The sequence below is a fragment of the Rattus norvegicus genome, chromosome 3, assembly GCF_021556685.1.
Source record: "Rattus norvegicus strain SHRSP/BbbUtx chromosome 3, alternate assembly SHRSP_T2T, whole genome shotgun sequence".
Lineage (NCBI taxonomy): Eukaryota > Metazoa > Chordata > Mammalia > Rodentia > Muridae > Rattus > Rattus norvegicus.
Window position 1 is genome coordinate 155,435,431 of NC_141536.1, and position 16,029 is coordinate 155,451,459.

General features: G+C 42.1%; 1 protein-coding gene across 4 annotated transcripts in view; it reads left to right on the forward strand.

Annotated features, from left to right (window-relative positions):
- Cse1l (chromosome segregation 1 like) overlaps positions 1-16,029 on the forward strand; it is a 37,639-nt gene that overhangs the window by 11,602 nt on the left and 10,008 nt on the right. For 2 of the 4 annotated variants that reach the window (XM_087653476.1, NM_001108607.1), the window contains 13 exon segments: positions 1,280-1,381; positions 1,481-1,626; positions 1,819-1,909; positions 4,708-4,815; positions 6,854-6,946; positions 7,050-7,217; positions 7,322-7,451; positions 8,482-8,547; positions 9,165-9,367; positions 10,205-10,289; positions 11,448-11,509; positions 14,213-14,349; positions 15,339-15,442. In XM_087653476.1, the coding sequence (XP_087509602.1) occupies positions 1,280-1,381; positions 1,481-1,626; positions 1,819-1,909; positions 4,708-4,815; positions 6,854-6,946; positions 7,050-7,217; positions 7,322-7,451; positions 8,482-8,547; positions 9,165-9,367; positions 10,205-10,289; positions 11,448-11,509; positions 14,213-14,349; positions 15,339-15,442 (1,495 nt within the window). 4 annotated transcript variants of the gene reach the window in all.

A 16,029-nucleotide genomic window follows, 5' to 3' on the forward strand; every position in this document is an offset into this window, starting at 1 on the left:
TCATAGCCTTGTTTTGTTTTTTAAGGCAAGGGTCTCATGTAGCCCAGTGGCCTCAAAATATGCTGCATCTCTGAGAATGGCCTTAAACTCCTAGCCCACGTACTTCTACTTCCTAAGTGATAGGATTGTGGGCATGCACCACCATGCCTGATTTACTCAGTACTTGAGATTGAATCTAGGGGTGTGCATGTGCGCGTGCATGTGTGCGTGCATGTGGGTGTGCTCACGCTATGCAAGCACTCTACTCATCCATGCCCTCAGCTCTGTGTGTCTGGGTGCTGTGGGCTCGTGCATGGAGATGAGTGACACAGCACACATTTGCAAGTCAGAGGGCAGCATTTGATCTTGGTGCCTGCCTTTCCTGTTGGACACACATTCTGTTTGTTTTTCTTTTGTGTGTTCTGCTGGCCCTGGATTCTAGGGCTTCTGTTTCTGCCCCATCTCTCTGGAGTGCTAGGATCACAGGTATTTCTGCCATAAGTCTGGTTTCTGTATGTGTTCTAGAGATTTACTTGAATTCAAGTCCTCACACTTGCCTGGTGAGCACTTAAGCTATCCTCATCCATCCGTTGAACAGACACCATGACCAAGGTATCTCTTAGAAAGGACCGCATCCAATTGGGGCTGGCTTACAGGTTCAGAGGTTCAGTCCGTTATCATCAAGGCAGCATCCAGGTAGGCATGGTACAGGCAGAGCTGAGAGTTCGTTCTACATCTTCATCTGAAGGCTGCTAGGAAAATACTGATTGCTAGAATGAGAGTTTTAAGCCTAAACTCACAGTGACACGCCCACTCCAACAAGACCACGCCTTCTAAAAGTGCCACTCCCTGTTCCAAGCACATACAAACCATCACAGAGATGATAATAGCTCTTAACTCACTTCATAGTGGAAGTTGTCACCTAATCTCGTGTGTGCTGGGATTACTGGTGTCCATCTCCATGCTTCTCTTTGAAAAAAATGTATGTGGCTAGTGGAGGTGACACACTCCTTTAATCCTAGCACTCAGGAGGCAGAGGCAGGCTGGTCTCTGTGAGTTGGAGGCCAGCCTGGTCTACAGAGGGAGCTACAAGACAGCAAGGCTACATAGAGAAACCCTGTCTTGAAAAACTAAAGGGGGGTGGAGGGATCTGTAGCTATTCTTGAAGGAGAAAACTGAAGAACAGCTACATCCCTCCGTTTCCTTGGCAACCTGAGATAATCGATGAGTTGTATTCTGTCTGTAGGCCAGATGGATGTGAAAGAGGATCCTGTGTCACTTGTTGGTATTTTGCTCCTAGGTTGAAGATGAACCAAACAAAATTTGTGAAGCTGATCGAGTAGCTATAAAAGCCAACATAGTGCACCTGATGCTGAGCAGCCCAGAGCAGATCCAGAAGCAGGTAGTGTCCCCTAGTTCTGGGCTAGGCCAAGAGAGACTGTGCTTCTTGATGAGATGCTTCTTGATGAGACCGTCGGTTCATTAACCCTTTCTTCCCTAGCTGAGTGATGCTATTAGCATTGTTGGCAGAGAAGATTTCCCTCAAAAATGGCCGGACTTGCTGACAGAAATGGTGAATCGCTTTCAGAGTGGAGATTTCCATGTCATTAATGGAGTCCTGCGTACAGCGCATTCACTGTTTAAAAGGTATTGATGCAGAAGTTTATTCTTTCTGTCTACTTTTTCTTTTGCATTGGTGTATATGTCTGCTGTGTCACTTCTTACTCTTGAGGATGCACATCTCTGAGTGACATGGGCAGCCATTCGGCCAACACTTGCTGTCCTAGCCATCTGTCCTTGAGTAACAACCAGAGCTAAACTTCTGCTTCTCCATTCCAGATACCGGCATGAGTTTAAGTCAAATGAGCTGTGGACTGAGATTAAACTTGTCTTGGATGCCTTTGCTCTGCCTTTGACTAATTTATTTAAGGTATGGTGTGTCTTGAAAGTCACCTACTATTTTACATTGCTTAAATGCATGTATAAATTTTGATTTTTTTTTTAAACTTATTTGATAGTGTAGCATTTCTTTGAGACAAGCTGAGGAGTGAGTCTCCTGGTTGAACAGCTCTTTAGTTTCTGATATTTTAGTCTGCTTCATTATTCTTTTTTTTTTTTCTTTTTTTTCGGAGCTGGGGACCGAACCCAGGGCCTTGCGCTTGCTAGGCAAGTGCTCTACCACTGAGCTAAATCCCCAACCCCTGCTGCTTCATTATTCTTAAAGGAATATTTAAAACAAACCTCAAGTGTCCTATCACTTTACCCACGTGAGTGAGTGAATAAGTGGGTGGGTGGGTGGGTCTCTCTAAAGAGAGATTGACATATGTAGGTTTTAATTAATTATATACTTTTAAAGTGTACAGGCTACTTTAGAATATTCTTGGTGTTTATAAGAATCATATAGGGGTTGGGGATTTAGCTCAGTGGTAGAGCGCTTGCCTAGCAAGCGCACGGCCCTGAGTTCGGTCCCCAGCTCCGAAAAAAAGAAAAAAGAAAAAAAAATCATATAAAGTTGAAAAAATTAACTTCCCCTATTTAATGAGCAAGATGACACAAATGCAGTTAGTGAAATAGGCACTGACATCGTCTCTCCCTGTGAAGACAGAAGGCTTCCTTTCCTTCTTACAGAGAGCTGTGCAGTGCTCAGTGTTCAGACAGAGCTTACACGAGGGTTGATGGTTAGAACAACAGTTTTCAAACTTAATGTCATCAGTTCTCCAAGGTTCAATGGGGAAAGATTTTTATTTCCTGATAGTGTTAATTAAAAGTTTTTGGGACTGGCACAGTTCACATGTCTGTGGTCCCAATTTATGGGAATCAGAGGCAGGAGGATTGGAAATTTGAGGTCATATCTAGAGCATATGAGCGGGTTCTTGGCCAGTTTGGTTCCTGTGGTGAGACTGGAGAAGAGAACAGCTTTATCTGGATTACAGTGACTGGAATGAAAACACTATCCTGAATATTATGTTAGAAGTGCTCCTACTTTACTTGAGTGTGACAGCTCGTTATTGGTGTAAAAATTAATATTTATTGGTGTCTGCTCTACCTTTGATCATTCATTTCCCAGATAAGGCAGACAAACCCTTACATTTATAATAAACCTTAACAGCATTAGAGCTGGGTGCACATCACCCTCTAAGCTATAGTAACCCCTGCCTCATCAGTAACCCTGCGGGAGTCTGCCATGTTTGGCCTAGGCCCCTCCTGCTCCAGTTGGCTGGTCCTCATGATTCACATACCTGTGACATCTTCTCTCTACCTTTCTCTGCTCCCTTACTCCACCCCACTTAGAAGCGAGACCCTGCCTACCTCCCTTCTGCCCATCTATAGGCTGCAGGCATCTTTATTCAGCCAGTAGTTTTAAATTAAGGAGCAAGGTTTGCACAACAGAAGCTGGTAAATGAGAATTCACTGCGTAGGCCCAGACTTTCAGGTACAAAATTTACCATCACGATACATAGCAACAGACCAAACCTCGAGTTTAGGAAAACCTATTTGCTCACATAGTAGGAATGTACAAAGTACAGAAAGTTTGTTCTCTTTGTAGCTTTTTGTTATTTTGGGGGTTTTTTGGTTTTTGTTTTTTTGTTGTTGTTGAGACAGTTTCTGTGTGGAGCCTTGGCAGTCCTGAAATTCACTCTGTAGACCAGGCTAGCCTTGAACTCAGAGATCTGCCTGCCTCTGCCTCCTGAGTGCTAGGACTAAAGGTGTGCAAGCCATAATTGCCCGTCAGGGATCAACATGCACTGTGTGTATTCATGTGGGGCATGCTACACCTAGCTTTTGTTTATTTTAAGATAGTCTCATAGAGTCCAGGCTAGCTAGCCCTGAACTTACTCTGTAACCAGTGACGGCCCTGAACTTGTGATGATCCTGTCTTCATCTCCCAAGTAGCTGGTTACATGCGTGCATTACCCCCAACAAGTTTACGTGTTGCCGAAGATGAAAGCCTTGCCTTCCTGTATGTCATTGTCGCTCCAGCCCCACCCTACTCAAGTCTGTGTGTGTGATTTGGTCTTCCTGTAGAGCTCATCTTTCTTTGAACTTTGGAGTCCTCGTGCTTGTGCCTGGGACACATACTTGCCTGAGCACACCCAGCCGTGACTCACTACTGCAGTAGTAGAGTCCAGGTTCTTTCCAGACCTCTGGCTCCCAGACCCATTCCTGTGCTGCCTTGTACCTGCTTCTGTAGACTCTCAGACCCAAAATTAGAAGCTTGTAGATAGAGCCTTGTGTAGATAAACCATTGAGGCAGCTAGGATAATGACCTAACTAAATGGTAGGGGATTGTTTTTCTTTTTTACTTTTTTTTTCACCCTCTCCTCTCCTCTCCTCTCTTCTTTCCATTCTTTTGTCTTTGAGGTAGTTTCTTCATGTACCCCTGGCTGTCCAGGAACTTGCTCTGTAGACCAAACTCCCTTCTCTGCCTCACTAGTGCTGGGATTAGAGGCATGCCCAGTGGCAGTAGAGGAATTTTTTAATGAGAGTTCAACGTTTTATTATTTATATGTGTGCACATAGGTGATGAAAAGATGTCTGTTAAAAACATGGATTCTTTACGAGGTATTATAGACAGATTAAAATACATACCCTTATTTGTCAGAATTACTAAGTGAATATATGCTGCTGTTTAAAGGCCTCATTTGGAGAAGAAATATGAGTAGTCTCAGCAGAGTACAAAGCTGGCTTTATGACACTCTAAAACCATGTTCTGACTTTCTTCCCAAGGCTACCATTGAACTGTGCAGTACCCATGCAAATGACGCTTCTGCCCTGAGGATTCTTTTTTCTTCCTTGATCTTGATCTCAAAATTGTTCTACAGTTTAAACTTTCAGGTAAGCTTCATTTGGTCTCTTGCCTTGAGTCTTCCTCTTTACATACACAGTCTACCTGTCAAGTCTGCTTTCCCCAGCACCGACTCTGAAGGGAAGTCAATCTTTTTGTATGGTTTGTTTTGTAGGGACTTTTTCCTCTAGGCACATACTCACAGAACTGTAATTTAGTAGTTCCTCAGGATGGTGGAGCTAGGGAAAGGCTGCGTTCTAGTGCATCCAGTAAAGCTGCTGCTTTTCACCGCTGTCAGAGTCTTTTCTCTTTTTTGGGTCTACAATAAAAACTACTTTGAATACACTTCTCAGATAATCCTAAGAAACTATGCATTTATGTACATGAACAAAAAGAAGACCTTATAATTTTTAAAATTGGATGTTGGAGAGATGGCTTGACATCAGAACTGGAGTTATAAGCAACTGTGAGCTGCTTTGTGGTTCTGTGAGCCAAAAATTACTTAGCCATTTCTTCCTCGCCTCCCCAAATCGTACTGACAGTATTACAGAATTGGGTTTCTGAGGCCAGTAAGATAGCTCAACATGTGAAAGTGCTCCTTGGATTTGACCCCAGGTTACACATAGTGGAAGGATTAAGTCAACTCCTAGATAACACGCGTATGAGGACTTGCACACAGAGACAAACATTAATAAGTAATGTAAACATTTAAAAGTATATCTATGTGTCTGAGTGTATGGATGCCATATGTTTTCATGGGGGGGCCAGAAGTGGGCAAAGTTACAAGAAGTAAGCGTCTGTGTGGGTGCTAGGGACCAGACTTAGGTACTTGAAAGGAAGTAAGTGCCGTTGACCACTGAGCTGTCTTGTTGTACACTTGTGAGAGAAGGGAAGGGCTCAGACAGGAATGAGAACGGTGGCATTTCAGAGGAACACTGGCCTGTGTGTCACAGCAAGAAGTGTCTTTTACCAAGATAGCATTTCCAGTTTTTATGCTCTTTGAGAAAAAATATGTATAAATATATGTATGTATTTGTGTGTGTGTGTGTGTGTGTGTGTGTGTGTGTGTGTGTGTGTGTGTGTGTGTGTAATTTGTGCAGTGTGAGGATGTGTTATGTGTGTGTATGCACACGAGAGGTCAGAAAAGGACTTTGGATTCCCTAGAACTTGAGTTGCAGGTTTTTAGGACATGAGTGGTGGGAACCAAGCTCTGGCCCGTCTAAGCGCAGTCTGTGCTCTTAACCTTTAAGTAGCTCTTCACTTTTTCACTTAAGTTTTTCTTTCTTCTTCTCTGTGTGCTCACATGCCATTTGTCCTGTTCTTGATTCAGAGTTTCAGGACAAAGGAAAGTTGTATTAATTGATAAATGTTAATACACCAAAAGAGAAGAAAACAGATTTGGCCTTTGGATTTTATGTAGTCAGTTCCTGTTTTTATTCTCAGGACATGATAGTTTTTGCAGTTATGTGGTAAACATTCCCCAAAGAAAATCACATTTTTATTAAGTAAAGAAGGAGGCAGATTTCCCCAAACAATAGACCCCATGTATGTGTTGAACCAGGTAGCAGTGGTTTCTTAACTGAATACTGCTGGGTTTTTGTTACTTTTTTGTTACACCTTTTGTAACATGGATTATTTTTATTATATACTTTGTAAAATTGTTAATTGGAAAAATAAGCTTGAGTTGTCACAACTAGGTGCTTCAGAAGATAGTGCTGTGTGTGCTATACAATCAGGATCTGGGTAGGAAGCTCCAGTCTGGGTTGGTGGCCATCTGACAGTACAGGAAGCGAAGTGTTGGGAAGGGCAGAGAAGAGGGATATGCTGTATTTGGTGAGCCTTGTGAACAAGAGCTTCCTGCATCCTCACTGGGCCCTTAAGAGATGAACGGTATAGACTGAGGCAGCAAGGCACAGTGGCAGGCGTGGTTTGCAGGGGCGTGTGACTGCAGCACAGACAGCAAACTTAACACTAAAGTCTGGGCTTGATGAGCCTACAGGCTTGGGCAAACGTTTGGTATAGTTGGGAAATTGGTTAAAGTAATTATTCATTTCAGTGAAAAATCTCAAGTCCGTGGTTATTTTTCAGGATCTCCCTGAGTTCTTTGAAGATAATATGGAAACTTGGATGAACAATTTTCATACCCTCTTGACATTGGATAATAAACTCCTACAAACTGATGTGAGTATTTAAAATATCGTCAGTCTGTTTCCTTCAGTAAGAATTCTTTTGGGTCAGATTGGTGGTGTATGCCTGTTTGAGTTTGCCTTTTCTCTCATGTGAGGACGAAGAGGAAGCAGGCTTACTGGAGCTTTTAAAGTCTCAGATCTGTGACAATGCTGCTCTCTATGCACAAAAGTACGATGAAGAGTTTCAGCGCTACCTCCCTCGTTTTGTCACTGCCATCTGGAATTTGCTAGTTACCACAGGTCAAGAGGTTAAATATGATTTGGTAAGATGATGGTAGAGACATCATATTCTTTACCTGTTTATTTCATACAAGAAATAAATTAGCGTTGCTTTTAACTATGTTCTTATTTTTGTGTTTTGTTTCAGTTGGTAAGTAATGCAATTCAGTTTCTGGCTTCAGTTTGCGAAAGACCACATTATAAGAATCTGTTTGAGGACCAGAACACCCTGACAAGTATCTGTGAAAAAGTTATTGTGCCTAACATGGAATTTAGAGGTAATTATGGCAAATGGGAAGGGTTTTCAGGGGTGTACAAGTTGTTCTTTAAAGTGGGCAAGCTGCAGAGATGGTCAGAAGACCCCAGCTTAGCTCTGCACCCCTCCTCTAGCTTTAAAGGTGCTTAACATCAAGTTAATAAGATGACGTCTTTTGATTATAAGATTTAGGGTTTTTTTTGTTTTGTTTTGTTTTGTTTTGTTTTCGGAGCTGGGGACCGAACCCAGGGCCTTGCACTTGCTAGGCAAGCGCTCTACCACTGAGCTAAATCCCCAACCCCCAAGATTTAGTTTTTTTACACTACCAAATAAAACTGTGGCCTCTCTATTTATTACCTGGTTTCTAAACAAAGGTAGAAAATGTGACATCTGTGACATGACTGTGCGTTGGTTGTGTGTGTGTGTGTTTGTGTGTGTGGTGGGGTTTTGTTTTGTTTGTTTTTTTTAATAAAAATATTGAGAAGGTCTCAAATTCATAGTTGTTTAATTTTAGTATTGTAAGTATTTTTAATGTTTCGTTAAGGTAAGGAAAGTGTTTTTAAATAGTTGGCTTGAAGGGTGACCCTGATTGTCTGCTTTAGTGGAAGCCCATGTTTCCACCTCCTCACTAGGCAGGTGGGGGTCGTGTTGTCCAGCACCTGCGCAGCTTCTCAGATGGCAGCTGCACAGAGCGGGCTCCTAAGGACAATCTCATGTGGCATTCGTTTTACCTGTGAGTTTTTAAGCCACATTTGAAGGACATATCTCTCATTCTGATGTCTGCCCTACTTATTTCTATCATCAAAATGGTTTATCAAATATAGGGAGCCGAGCTGGGTCATGTTTAATAGAGGACGGCCCAGAACCACGCCTAGACCTCTGAGTGCTGGGGGAGGCGCACTCCTACCTCAACGGCCATTTGCCCAATGCTGACTTTCTGCTGTGATGACAGCTGCAGTCTCAGGAAGAGAACAAAGCAGTCTGCCTGCTTAGGTGTAGATGTGGTCGCTGGTGTTCTCCAGAGCTGTGTTAATCACCACCTTTCTCTGTAGCTGCTGATGAAGAGGCCTTTGAAGATAACTCTGAAGAGTACATAAGGAGGGACTTGGAAGGCTCTGGTGTGTATTTGGGTTCTCAGTTAGTGGTCACCTAGCAAGCCAATAAAGCTTTTTTTCTTTCTAATAAATGTGAAACATGTCCTAGAGTGTAGTTTCAGCTTTTCAAAGCAATGTTTTCCTGCTTTAACCCTACTCCGTTGTCGGTCAGTCACACCCCACTCTCATCCCCTCCTCCTCTCTTACACTCACTTATTAGAGTATAAAGGGTTTGAGGAAGATGCTCACATTGACTTCTGGCCTCAGATACCTGTGCATGCCCAGAACATAACATGTGTGCACACCATACACAGTGAAGTTGAATATCATCCTCAGCTGTACTGTACGGTGTCCTATCTCAGAGACCTCAGTTCTCAGACACGGGGATAGAGCTCATATGTATCAATCCTTACTTTGATGACTTGGGTTCAGTCCCTATTAAAAACAAAACCAGACAAGTGGTAAACTTCTGTCTTTCTAAAATGCTCTTTGTAGGATTTATGATACTGTGATCATTTTAGCCTCATTTTCATTTTGCATTTCTTAAAGGGGAAAAAAATTGGTTCTTTTTGTTGTGTTGCTGATAGTTTCTGGACTGGTTATTTCTTTTTCCCAAGATACATCTTCTTTCGGTTTTATAGATATTGATACTAGACGCAGGGCTGCTTGTGATCTTGTACGAGGATTATGCAAATTTTTTGAAGGTCCTGTGACAGGAATCTTCTCTGGTTATGTTAATTCCATGCTCCAGGAATATGCAAAAAATCCATCTGTCAACTGGAAACACAAAGATGCGGCTATTTACCTTGTCACGTCTTTGGCATCAAAAGCCCAAACACAGAAGGTACAGCTTTTCTTGTGGTTTTGTTTTTGAAACACATTGGCAGTCACAGGACTCAAACTATGTATTTCTGCTGTTCTGTATTTCTTCATATATTCTTTCCCAGTGCTTCATGTAGATGAACCCAGTGCTCCCTTGCCTCTCGATTCATGCGGAGACTCTGTAGAGGACATTAACTAAGCTACTTTGTTTAGGAGCATTTATCGCCTTAGGACTTACATGTACAGGCTGGAGAGATGGCTCAGTGGTTAAGAGCACCTGACTGCTCTTCCAGAGGTCCTGAGTTCAATTCCCAGCAACCACATGGTGGCTCACAACCATTTGTAAAGAGATCCGATGCCCTCTTCTGGTGTGTCTGAAGACAGCAACAGTGTACTTATATATAATAAATAATCTTTAAAAAAAAAAAAAAAAAGACTTACATGTACGAGCTTGTGTATTGTCTCTGGGCTGGAGAGAGAATTCCGGCACTCAAGAGGCTGGAGGATTGTGAACTGCAGACTAGCCAGGGCTCCATGGTGACATACTGGATCAAAGAGAAAATGGGGAAACAGGATGGAAAGACGGCCTAGTGGTTAAGAACTCTGGCTATTCTTCTAGAGGATCTGGCTTCAAATCCCAGCATCTACATGCTGGTTCCCAGCCATTTGTAACTTGCATGGGACTAGATAACCCCTTCTGGCTTCCTCAGCACCTGACGTACATGAAGGCAAACATGCATACTCATAAAACAAGAAAAGGACTCATATAATGCAGTGTTGTTCTCAGCTTTGAAGTAGTTTTCTAAAACTGCTTAAATTTCTGATGCTATGTTTTTTACTGTTATGTATTTCCTTTCAGCATGGAATCACACAAGCCAATGAACTTGTAAACCTAACTGAATTTTTTGTGAATCACATACTTCCAGATTTAAAATCAAATAATGGTGAGTTTTGTGAATTTGTTTCTTTTCTGTAACTTAACATGTTGTTTATGCCTTCCCTTTTGTAGTAGTGATGTAAAATAATGACATGGGTCCCCAGCTTCCGTCTGTAAAGCTAACCTGATGAAGAGTATATTTTTGTTTGTTTCTTTTTGGCTTTTCCAAACAAGGTTTCCTGCCTGTCCTTGAACTTGCTCTGTAGACCAACCTAGCCTCGAACTCACAGAGATCGGCCTGCCTCTACCTCTTTAGTACTAGAATTAGAACTATGTGCCACCACTGCCTGGCCAAGAATACATTTTTAGTTACAAGAAACTAGGAGTAAGGAGACAGAACCGTAAGTCAGCTTTGTTGCCCTGGCGTATGGTTAGGAATTAGACTCTTACTTTATTCTCCTTCCTATGTGAAAAACATTAAAAGTTCCAGGTCAGGTATAGTGGGGAATACTTTTAATTCCAGCACACATAAAAGTAAGCAAAACAAGTTTTAGCCAGTCATGGTGACATACACTTTGAATTCCAACACCCATGAGGCAGATAGATGCAGGCAGATGTCTGAGCTCAGTCTGCTTTAGACAGCTACAGCTACATAGTGAGACTTTGTCCCAAAGAAGCAAGTAATTAATTTATTAATAAAAATAAAAGTTATCACAAATGTAGGAGATGCCTATAATCTCAGCTTTTTAAAGATGCAACAGGAATAGTAGTCTAGAGACTTCTAAAAGCCACAGGATAAGTTCAAGGCCAGACAGGAATAGATCAGATTCTATTTGCAAAAACAAGTAAAAAATCAAGTTTAGATTCAGGGGATGTGTGATTGGTAAGGAAAGTTTTCTATGTTTGTGAGTGTGCTGATATAAATTGAGATAATACTTGTAACAATTTTGTAGCCTGTGCCTTTGATTCCACATGAGGGTCAGGAATATTCTAATGAGCTTCTACATGGCTGTCACTCGCTGGCTTTGTAATTAGTGTTAGCTGACTGGTATTTTATCATCACTGAGTGAATTGAGTTCAGAGAGCTTATTGTTGGGACATTGGCATTCGTGCATCAGCCAACTCTGGTCGCTTAACCAGGAATAGCTTGTTCAAGCTCCGATGTCTGATTTGGGAGTGATCTTCAGATCTTCAGTAATTGTGTTCTATTTCTTTTCTTTAACAGTGAATGAGTTTCCCGTGCTTAAAGCTGATGGCATCAAATATATTATGATTTTTAGGAATCAAGTAAGTAGTGCCCCTCCCCACCTTTGTCTGTTTCATGTAGCAGCCTCTTTAATCGACTGTAGTCAGTATCGGACATCTACATCTAGTCAATATTGGACATCTGCATCTAGTCCAAAAAAGATGATGCTTAATTTCCCTTAATTATCTTGTCTTTCCCTTGTCCTGAGAACTGAACCCATGGACTCACACATGCTAAGGAAGCATCCTGATGTGTCGATCCATGTAGTCCACTCAGTATCTTGTGTTCTTTTTTTTGTTTTTGTTTTTTTTTCCCGGAGCTGGGGACCAAACCCAGGGCCTTGCGGTTGCTAGGCAAGCGCTCTACCACTGAGCTAAATCCCCAACCCCGTATCTTGTGTTCTTACATTGTTGTATTAAAGACTGACCCAGACTCTGACCTGTCTGGTGAACATTGCATCTTTACTTTGATCGGAGTGCACTCTCCTTGCCTTATTGTTAGGACAATTGACTTAGAGCTCAGTGTTGCACATTTTGCTTCTGACTGAGCACATCCTCATGGTAGTGTTTTGAACCTCTAGTCTAGTTTGAACTAATAAGTGTATTTGGGATAAATGGGCCACAGCACAAGTACAGAGGTCAGAAGACAGGTGGATGGAGTGAGTGTCAGGCATGGCTGCGAGCATCTTTACCCAGAAACCATCTGTGTTTTCATCCTTTTGGAGCTGGAGGCTTGATTTATGTTTTATATTATTATTATTTGTGTTATTATTGAAACACAATGGCAGCTGTCCACTTTTAGAAATAGCATGTGATCAGTAGGAAAGCTGCCATCATCAACTTTTTATAACATTTTAATGTTCTGCATATTCTTGGGTTTACTTCTAAAATATACACTACGTGATTTTACCTGTATTTTAACATTACTACAATGTCATCAGTAGATAATATAATTATCAGTCTCTATAGAAAACATTCTTTTTTTTTTTTTTTTTCGGAGCTGGGGACCAAACCCAGGGCTTTGTGCTTGCTAGGCAAGCGCTCTACCACTGAGCTAAATCCCCAACCCCTATAGAAAACATTCTTGTAGGTTATCTTAGTCATTTGGGCTTTAGGATGTTTCAGCTGCCTATTTTTGGCTAACAGGCATCTTACATGTAGGTTCTATATCTTCTTGATGTATATTGTAAAGTCATTGCGAGGTTTCCTCAAATGGCCAGATGTTCTAGACTCATCTTGTACATTTCCTGCCTAGACCTGGGTAGCCTTTCTGAAAGGTGGAAATCTAAAGACTACTGTCTGAAGCCAGGTATGCCTGCCCACATATGTAATTCCAGGACTCAGGAGTCTGAGAGGCAAAAACAGGATGGCCTCCATAAGCAAGGCCCATACCAGCCAAGGCCACGTAAGGATGTGCTGTCTCAAAGGAAAATAGAAACCTAGAAAAGTCCGCCCAGTGGCTCCAGGGGTATTGCCAATGAAGTGTTGCTGGTTCTAGGCTTTTTCTCAGGGAGAACTGGAAAGGAAATACATTCACTGTGGGCTATTTTTCCCTTGATCTAGGGTTTGTGGTGTCTGTCCTACAGTTTGCCTAGACTTGCTTGGGACTCACTCTGAGACCAGGTCAGCCTTAAATTTCAGATATTCCTTCCAGGAATTAAAACTACGCAATATTGTACTCACCTTTTATGTAACTTTTGTGATGTACTATTATACTTCCTTAATTTATCCTAACATGGAAATATAAGGATTTATGTTACGTGTATGAGTATTTTGCCTACACGTACATGTAGACCTATATGTGTGCCTGGTGCCCTTGGCTGTCAGAAGAGGGCATCGGATTCCCTGGTACTGGTGCTACAGATGGTTGTGAGCTACCGTGTGAGTGCTGGAAATTAGACCTGGGTCCCCTAGAAGAGCAGTTAGTATTCTGAACTTCTGAGCCAGTCCCTATTGTGGGCATTTATACCCTTGGCAGGTTATCTAGTTAGATACTCCAGTGCTGAGCAACAAAATAACTCAGCTGGCAAAGGCAACTGTGGCCAAGGCGGGTTACTAAACTTGAGTTTTGAAAATCCACATAGAAGAAGAACAGTGCCTCCTGCTGCAAGTTGTTCTCTCACCTCCACGTGTTCTTACACACACACACACACAATTTTAATTACCATATGTAAAATAACTGAATTACTTTAAAGTATGGTTCTTAAATATCCAATTTAAAAATAATTTTCTAAAAAACAAAAATATAGTATGGTTCTTAAAATTGTTGAAAGCTGTTTTTCAATATTTTCATGTGCTTACTTATTTTTAGATTCTGCTTTCATTATGATAGGAGTTCAGAAAAGAACTGAAGGGGAAAACCAATGGGGTAATGGCTAGAGAAGGACCTCCTAACTGTTTAACTCCATTCCAGGGAATCTGACTGCAGGCCCCTGAATGCACACAGCACACCTCACACGCATAGAATAAATACTCTTTAAAAGTGAGTGGGAAGGGGTTGGGGATTTAGCTCAGTGGTAGAGCGCTTGCTAAAGGTCCTGGGTTCGGTCCCCAGCTCTGAAAAAAAAGAAAAAAAAGTGAGTGGGAATCCATCCATTCAGATTGCACTTTCTCAACAGTATAACCTTTTATAGCACAGCAGATGAGTGGGCTGTGCTCCCGTTTTTTAAATGTCAATGCAGTGTTTTTCCATTTCTTTTGCTAAAAAGTAGCATTGGGTTTAGAAGATGTGTTAATGTTTTTCAGGTACCAAAAGAGCACCTTTTAGTCTCCATCCCTCTCTTAATCAGTCACCTGGGGGCTGAAAGCATTGTTGTTCATACTTACGCCGCACACGCTCTCGAGAGACTGTTCACCATGAGGGGGCCGAACAACGCCACTCTGTGAGTATTCGGTTTCTGAGTCTTTCCTGTACTTTTAGCTTACGGCAGAGGGTATACCTTACTGGTCTCAGATGTCGCTGGATGTTCTCATAATGTCATTAGTACTTAGAAAATCTTATGTGTGATTTTTATTCATTTCTCTTTCAAAAAGGATGTAAAGCAACTCACAGAATAGACTCATTCTGATAATGAATTAGAGCAGAGTAAAGGAACAAGCGTGAGGTTAATGAAAACACGCATGTCAGGGGCCTCAGATAATGACGAGCCTGCTGGTTTTATTTGGAGTCTTCTCGCAGCCAAAGGAGAGAGGGGACATGGAGACAGACTTGAGTGTTTATTGAGAGTAAAGCAAAGGTCATTGGACTTCATTAGACTGTGGCAGCTTGTCTCTGCAGTGGCTCTTGTGGTCTGATGTGGGATGAGATGCAGACGTGGGCTCTGCATGACTCTCAGACCGTTAATTCAGTTTGTCAGTGTTCCAGTTCATTCAGACCTTTTTTCCGTGTTAATTCTTGAAACCAAGTGCTAGGTAAGACATGGAACACAGTCTCAGGCTCTGTTCCTCACCCACCCTTGAGCACAGACGCTCTCAGCGGCCCCTCAGGATGAGAGGCCATCCTGGGAGGTCTTCAGGCCCAGGCGTGAGTGCAGAGATCATGTGCTGTGCCTCCAAGAAGAAGGTGGCTGAAACCCTCCTGGTTGTGGGTGCTGTTCTCTGTGGTTGTAGATAGGATCCAAGAAGACTGGATTAAGAGGACACTGAGTTCACCTGGTGTGTTTATCTGTTCAGTTACGCTTGACCCGTTGTGTCTAATTAGGAACTTAACATGAGCACATGTAAGCAGTTATTTCTTGGAGATGCCCACCATTGTCCGTGGTGAGAGATGGCTCAGTTTATGCCAAGAAGTGTGATGTAGTATTTGCCCAGGGCACTCCACGGTGAAAGGCTGAGAGTTGGCAGTGACTGAAAGCTGTTTTCTCATCTATAGTTTTACAGCTGCAGAAATCGCACCGTTTGTTGGGATTCTGCTAACAAACCTTTTCAAAGCTCTCACACTTCCTGGCTCTTCAGAAAATGAATATATTATGAAAGGTAGGCCGTTTCCCTGGTGTGCAGACCATAACTATCTAACCTCAGATCACAAGGTAACACTCTCTAGTATACATCAGGTTCCATACTTCAAGAACCAGGTACTGTCTGTTAAATAGAAAAGTTTCTGCCTTTTTTTTTTTTTTAAGTAAAATAAAAGTTATTTTGTTAACTAGCATTTTTTTAAGTTGTACTTTAGACCTGTAGCAAAATTTAATTTTTTCCTAGAGTTATTTTCAGAGTTATTTCAAATTAGCTCATGAAATAGTGTCTGCTGACTGTGCTCTGCTGTGTGTGGTAAAACATGGGCCAGCAGCACGGAACTCCTAGGAATGCTGGAGCACTGTGACCTCCGTGTGCTGCCCTGGGGTGCTTGGTGCCAGCTTTAACTTCTGGAACAATCTCTCACTGCCCCATCTCAGAGGTCTCCATTGCTTTCAAAATCATGATACGTGCTTTCCAAAGGAACTCCCTGATCCTCAGCTCCCATAAGGATTTTGGGGTGTGTGTATATGTGACTTTAAATCAGGGTGTATATTCGTGGGCTTCAACGCCATGAGGGTAGCAAAGTGATGTGTGGTCTCTGTTAC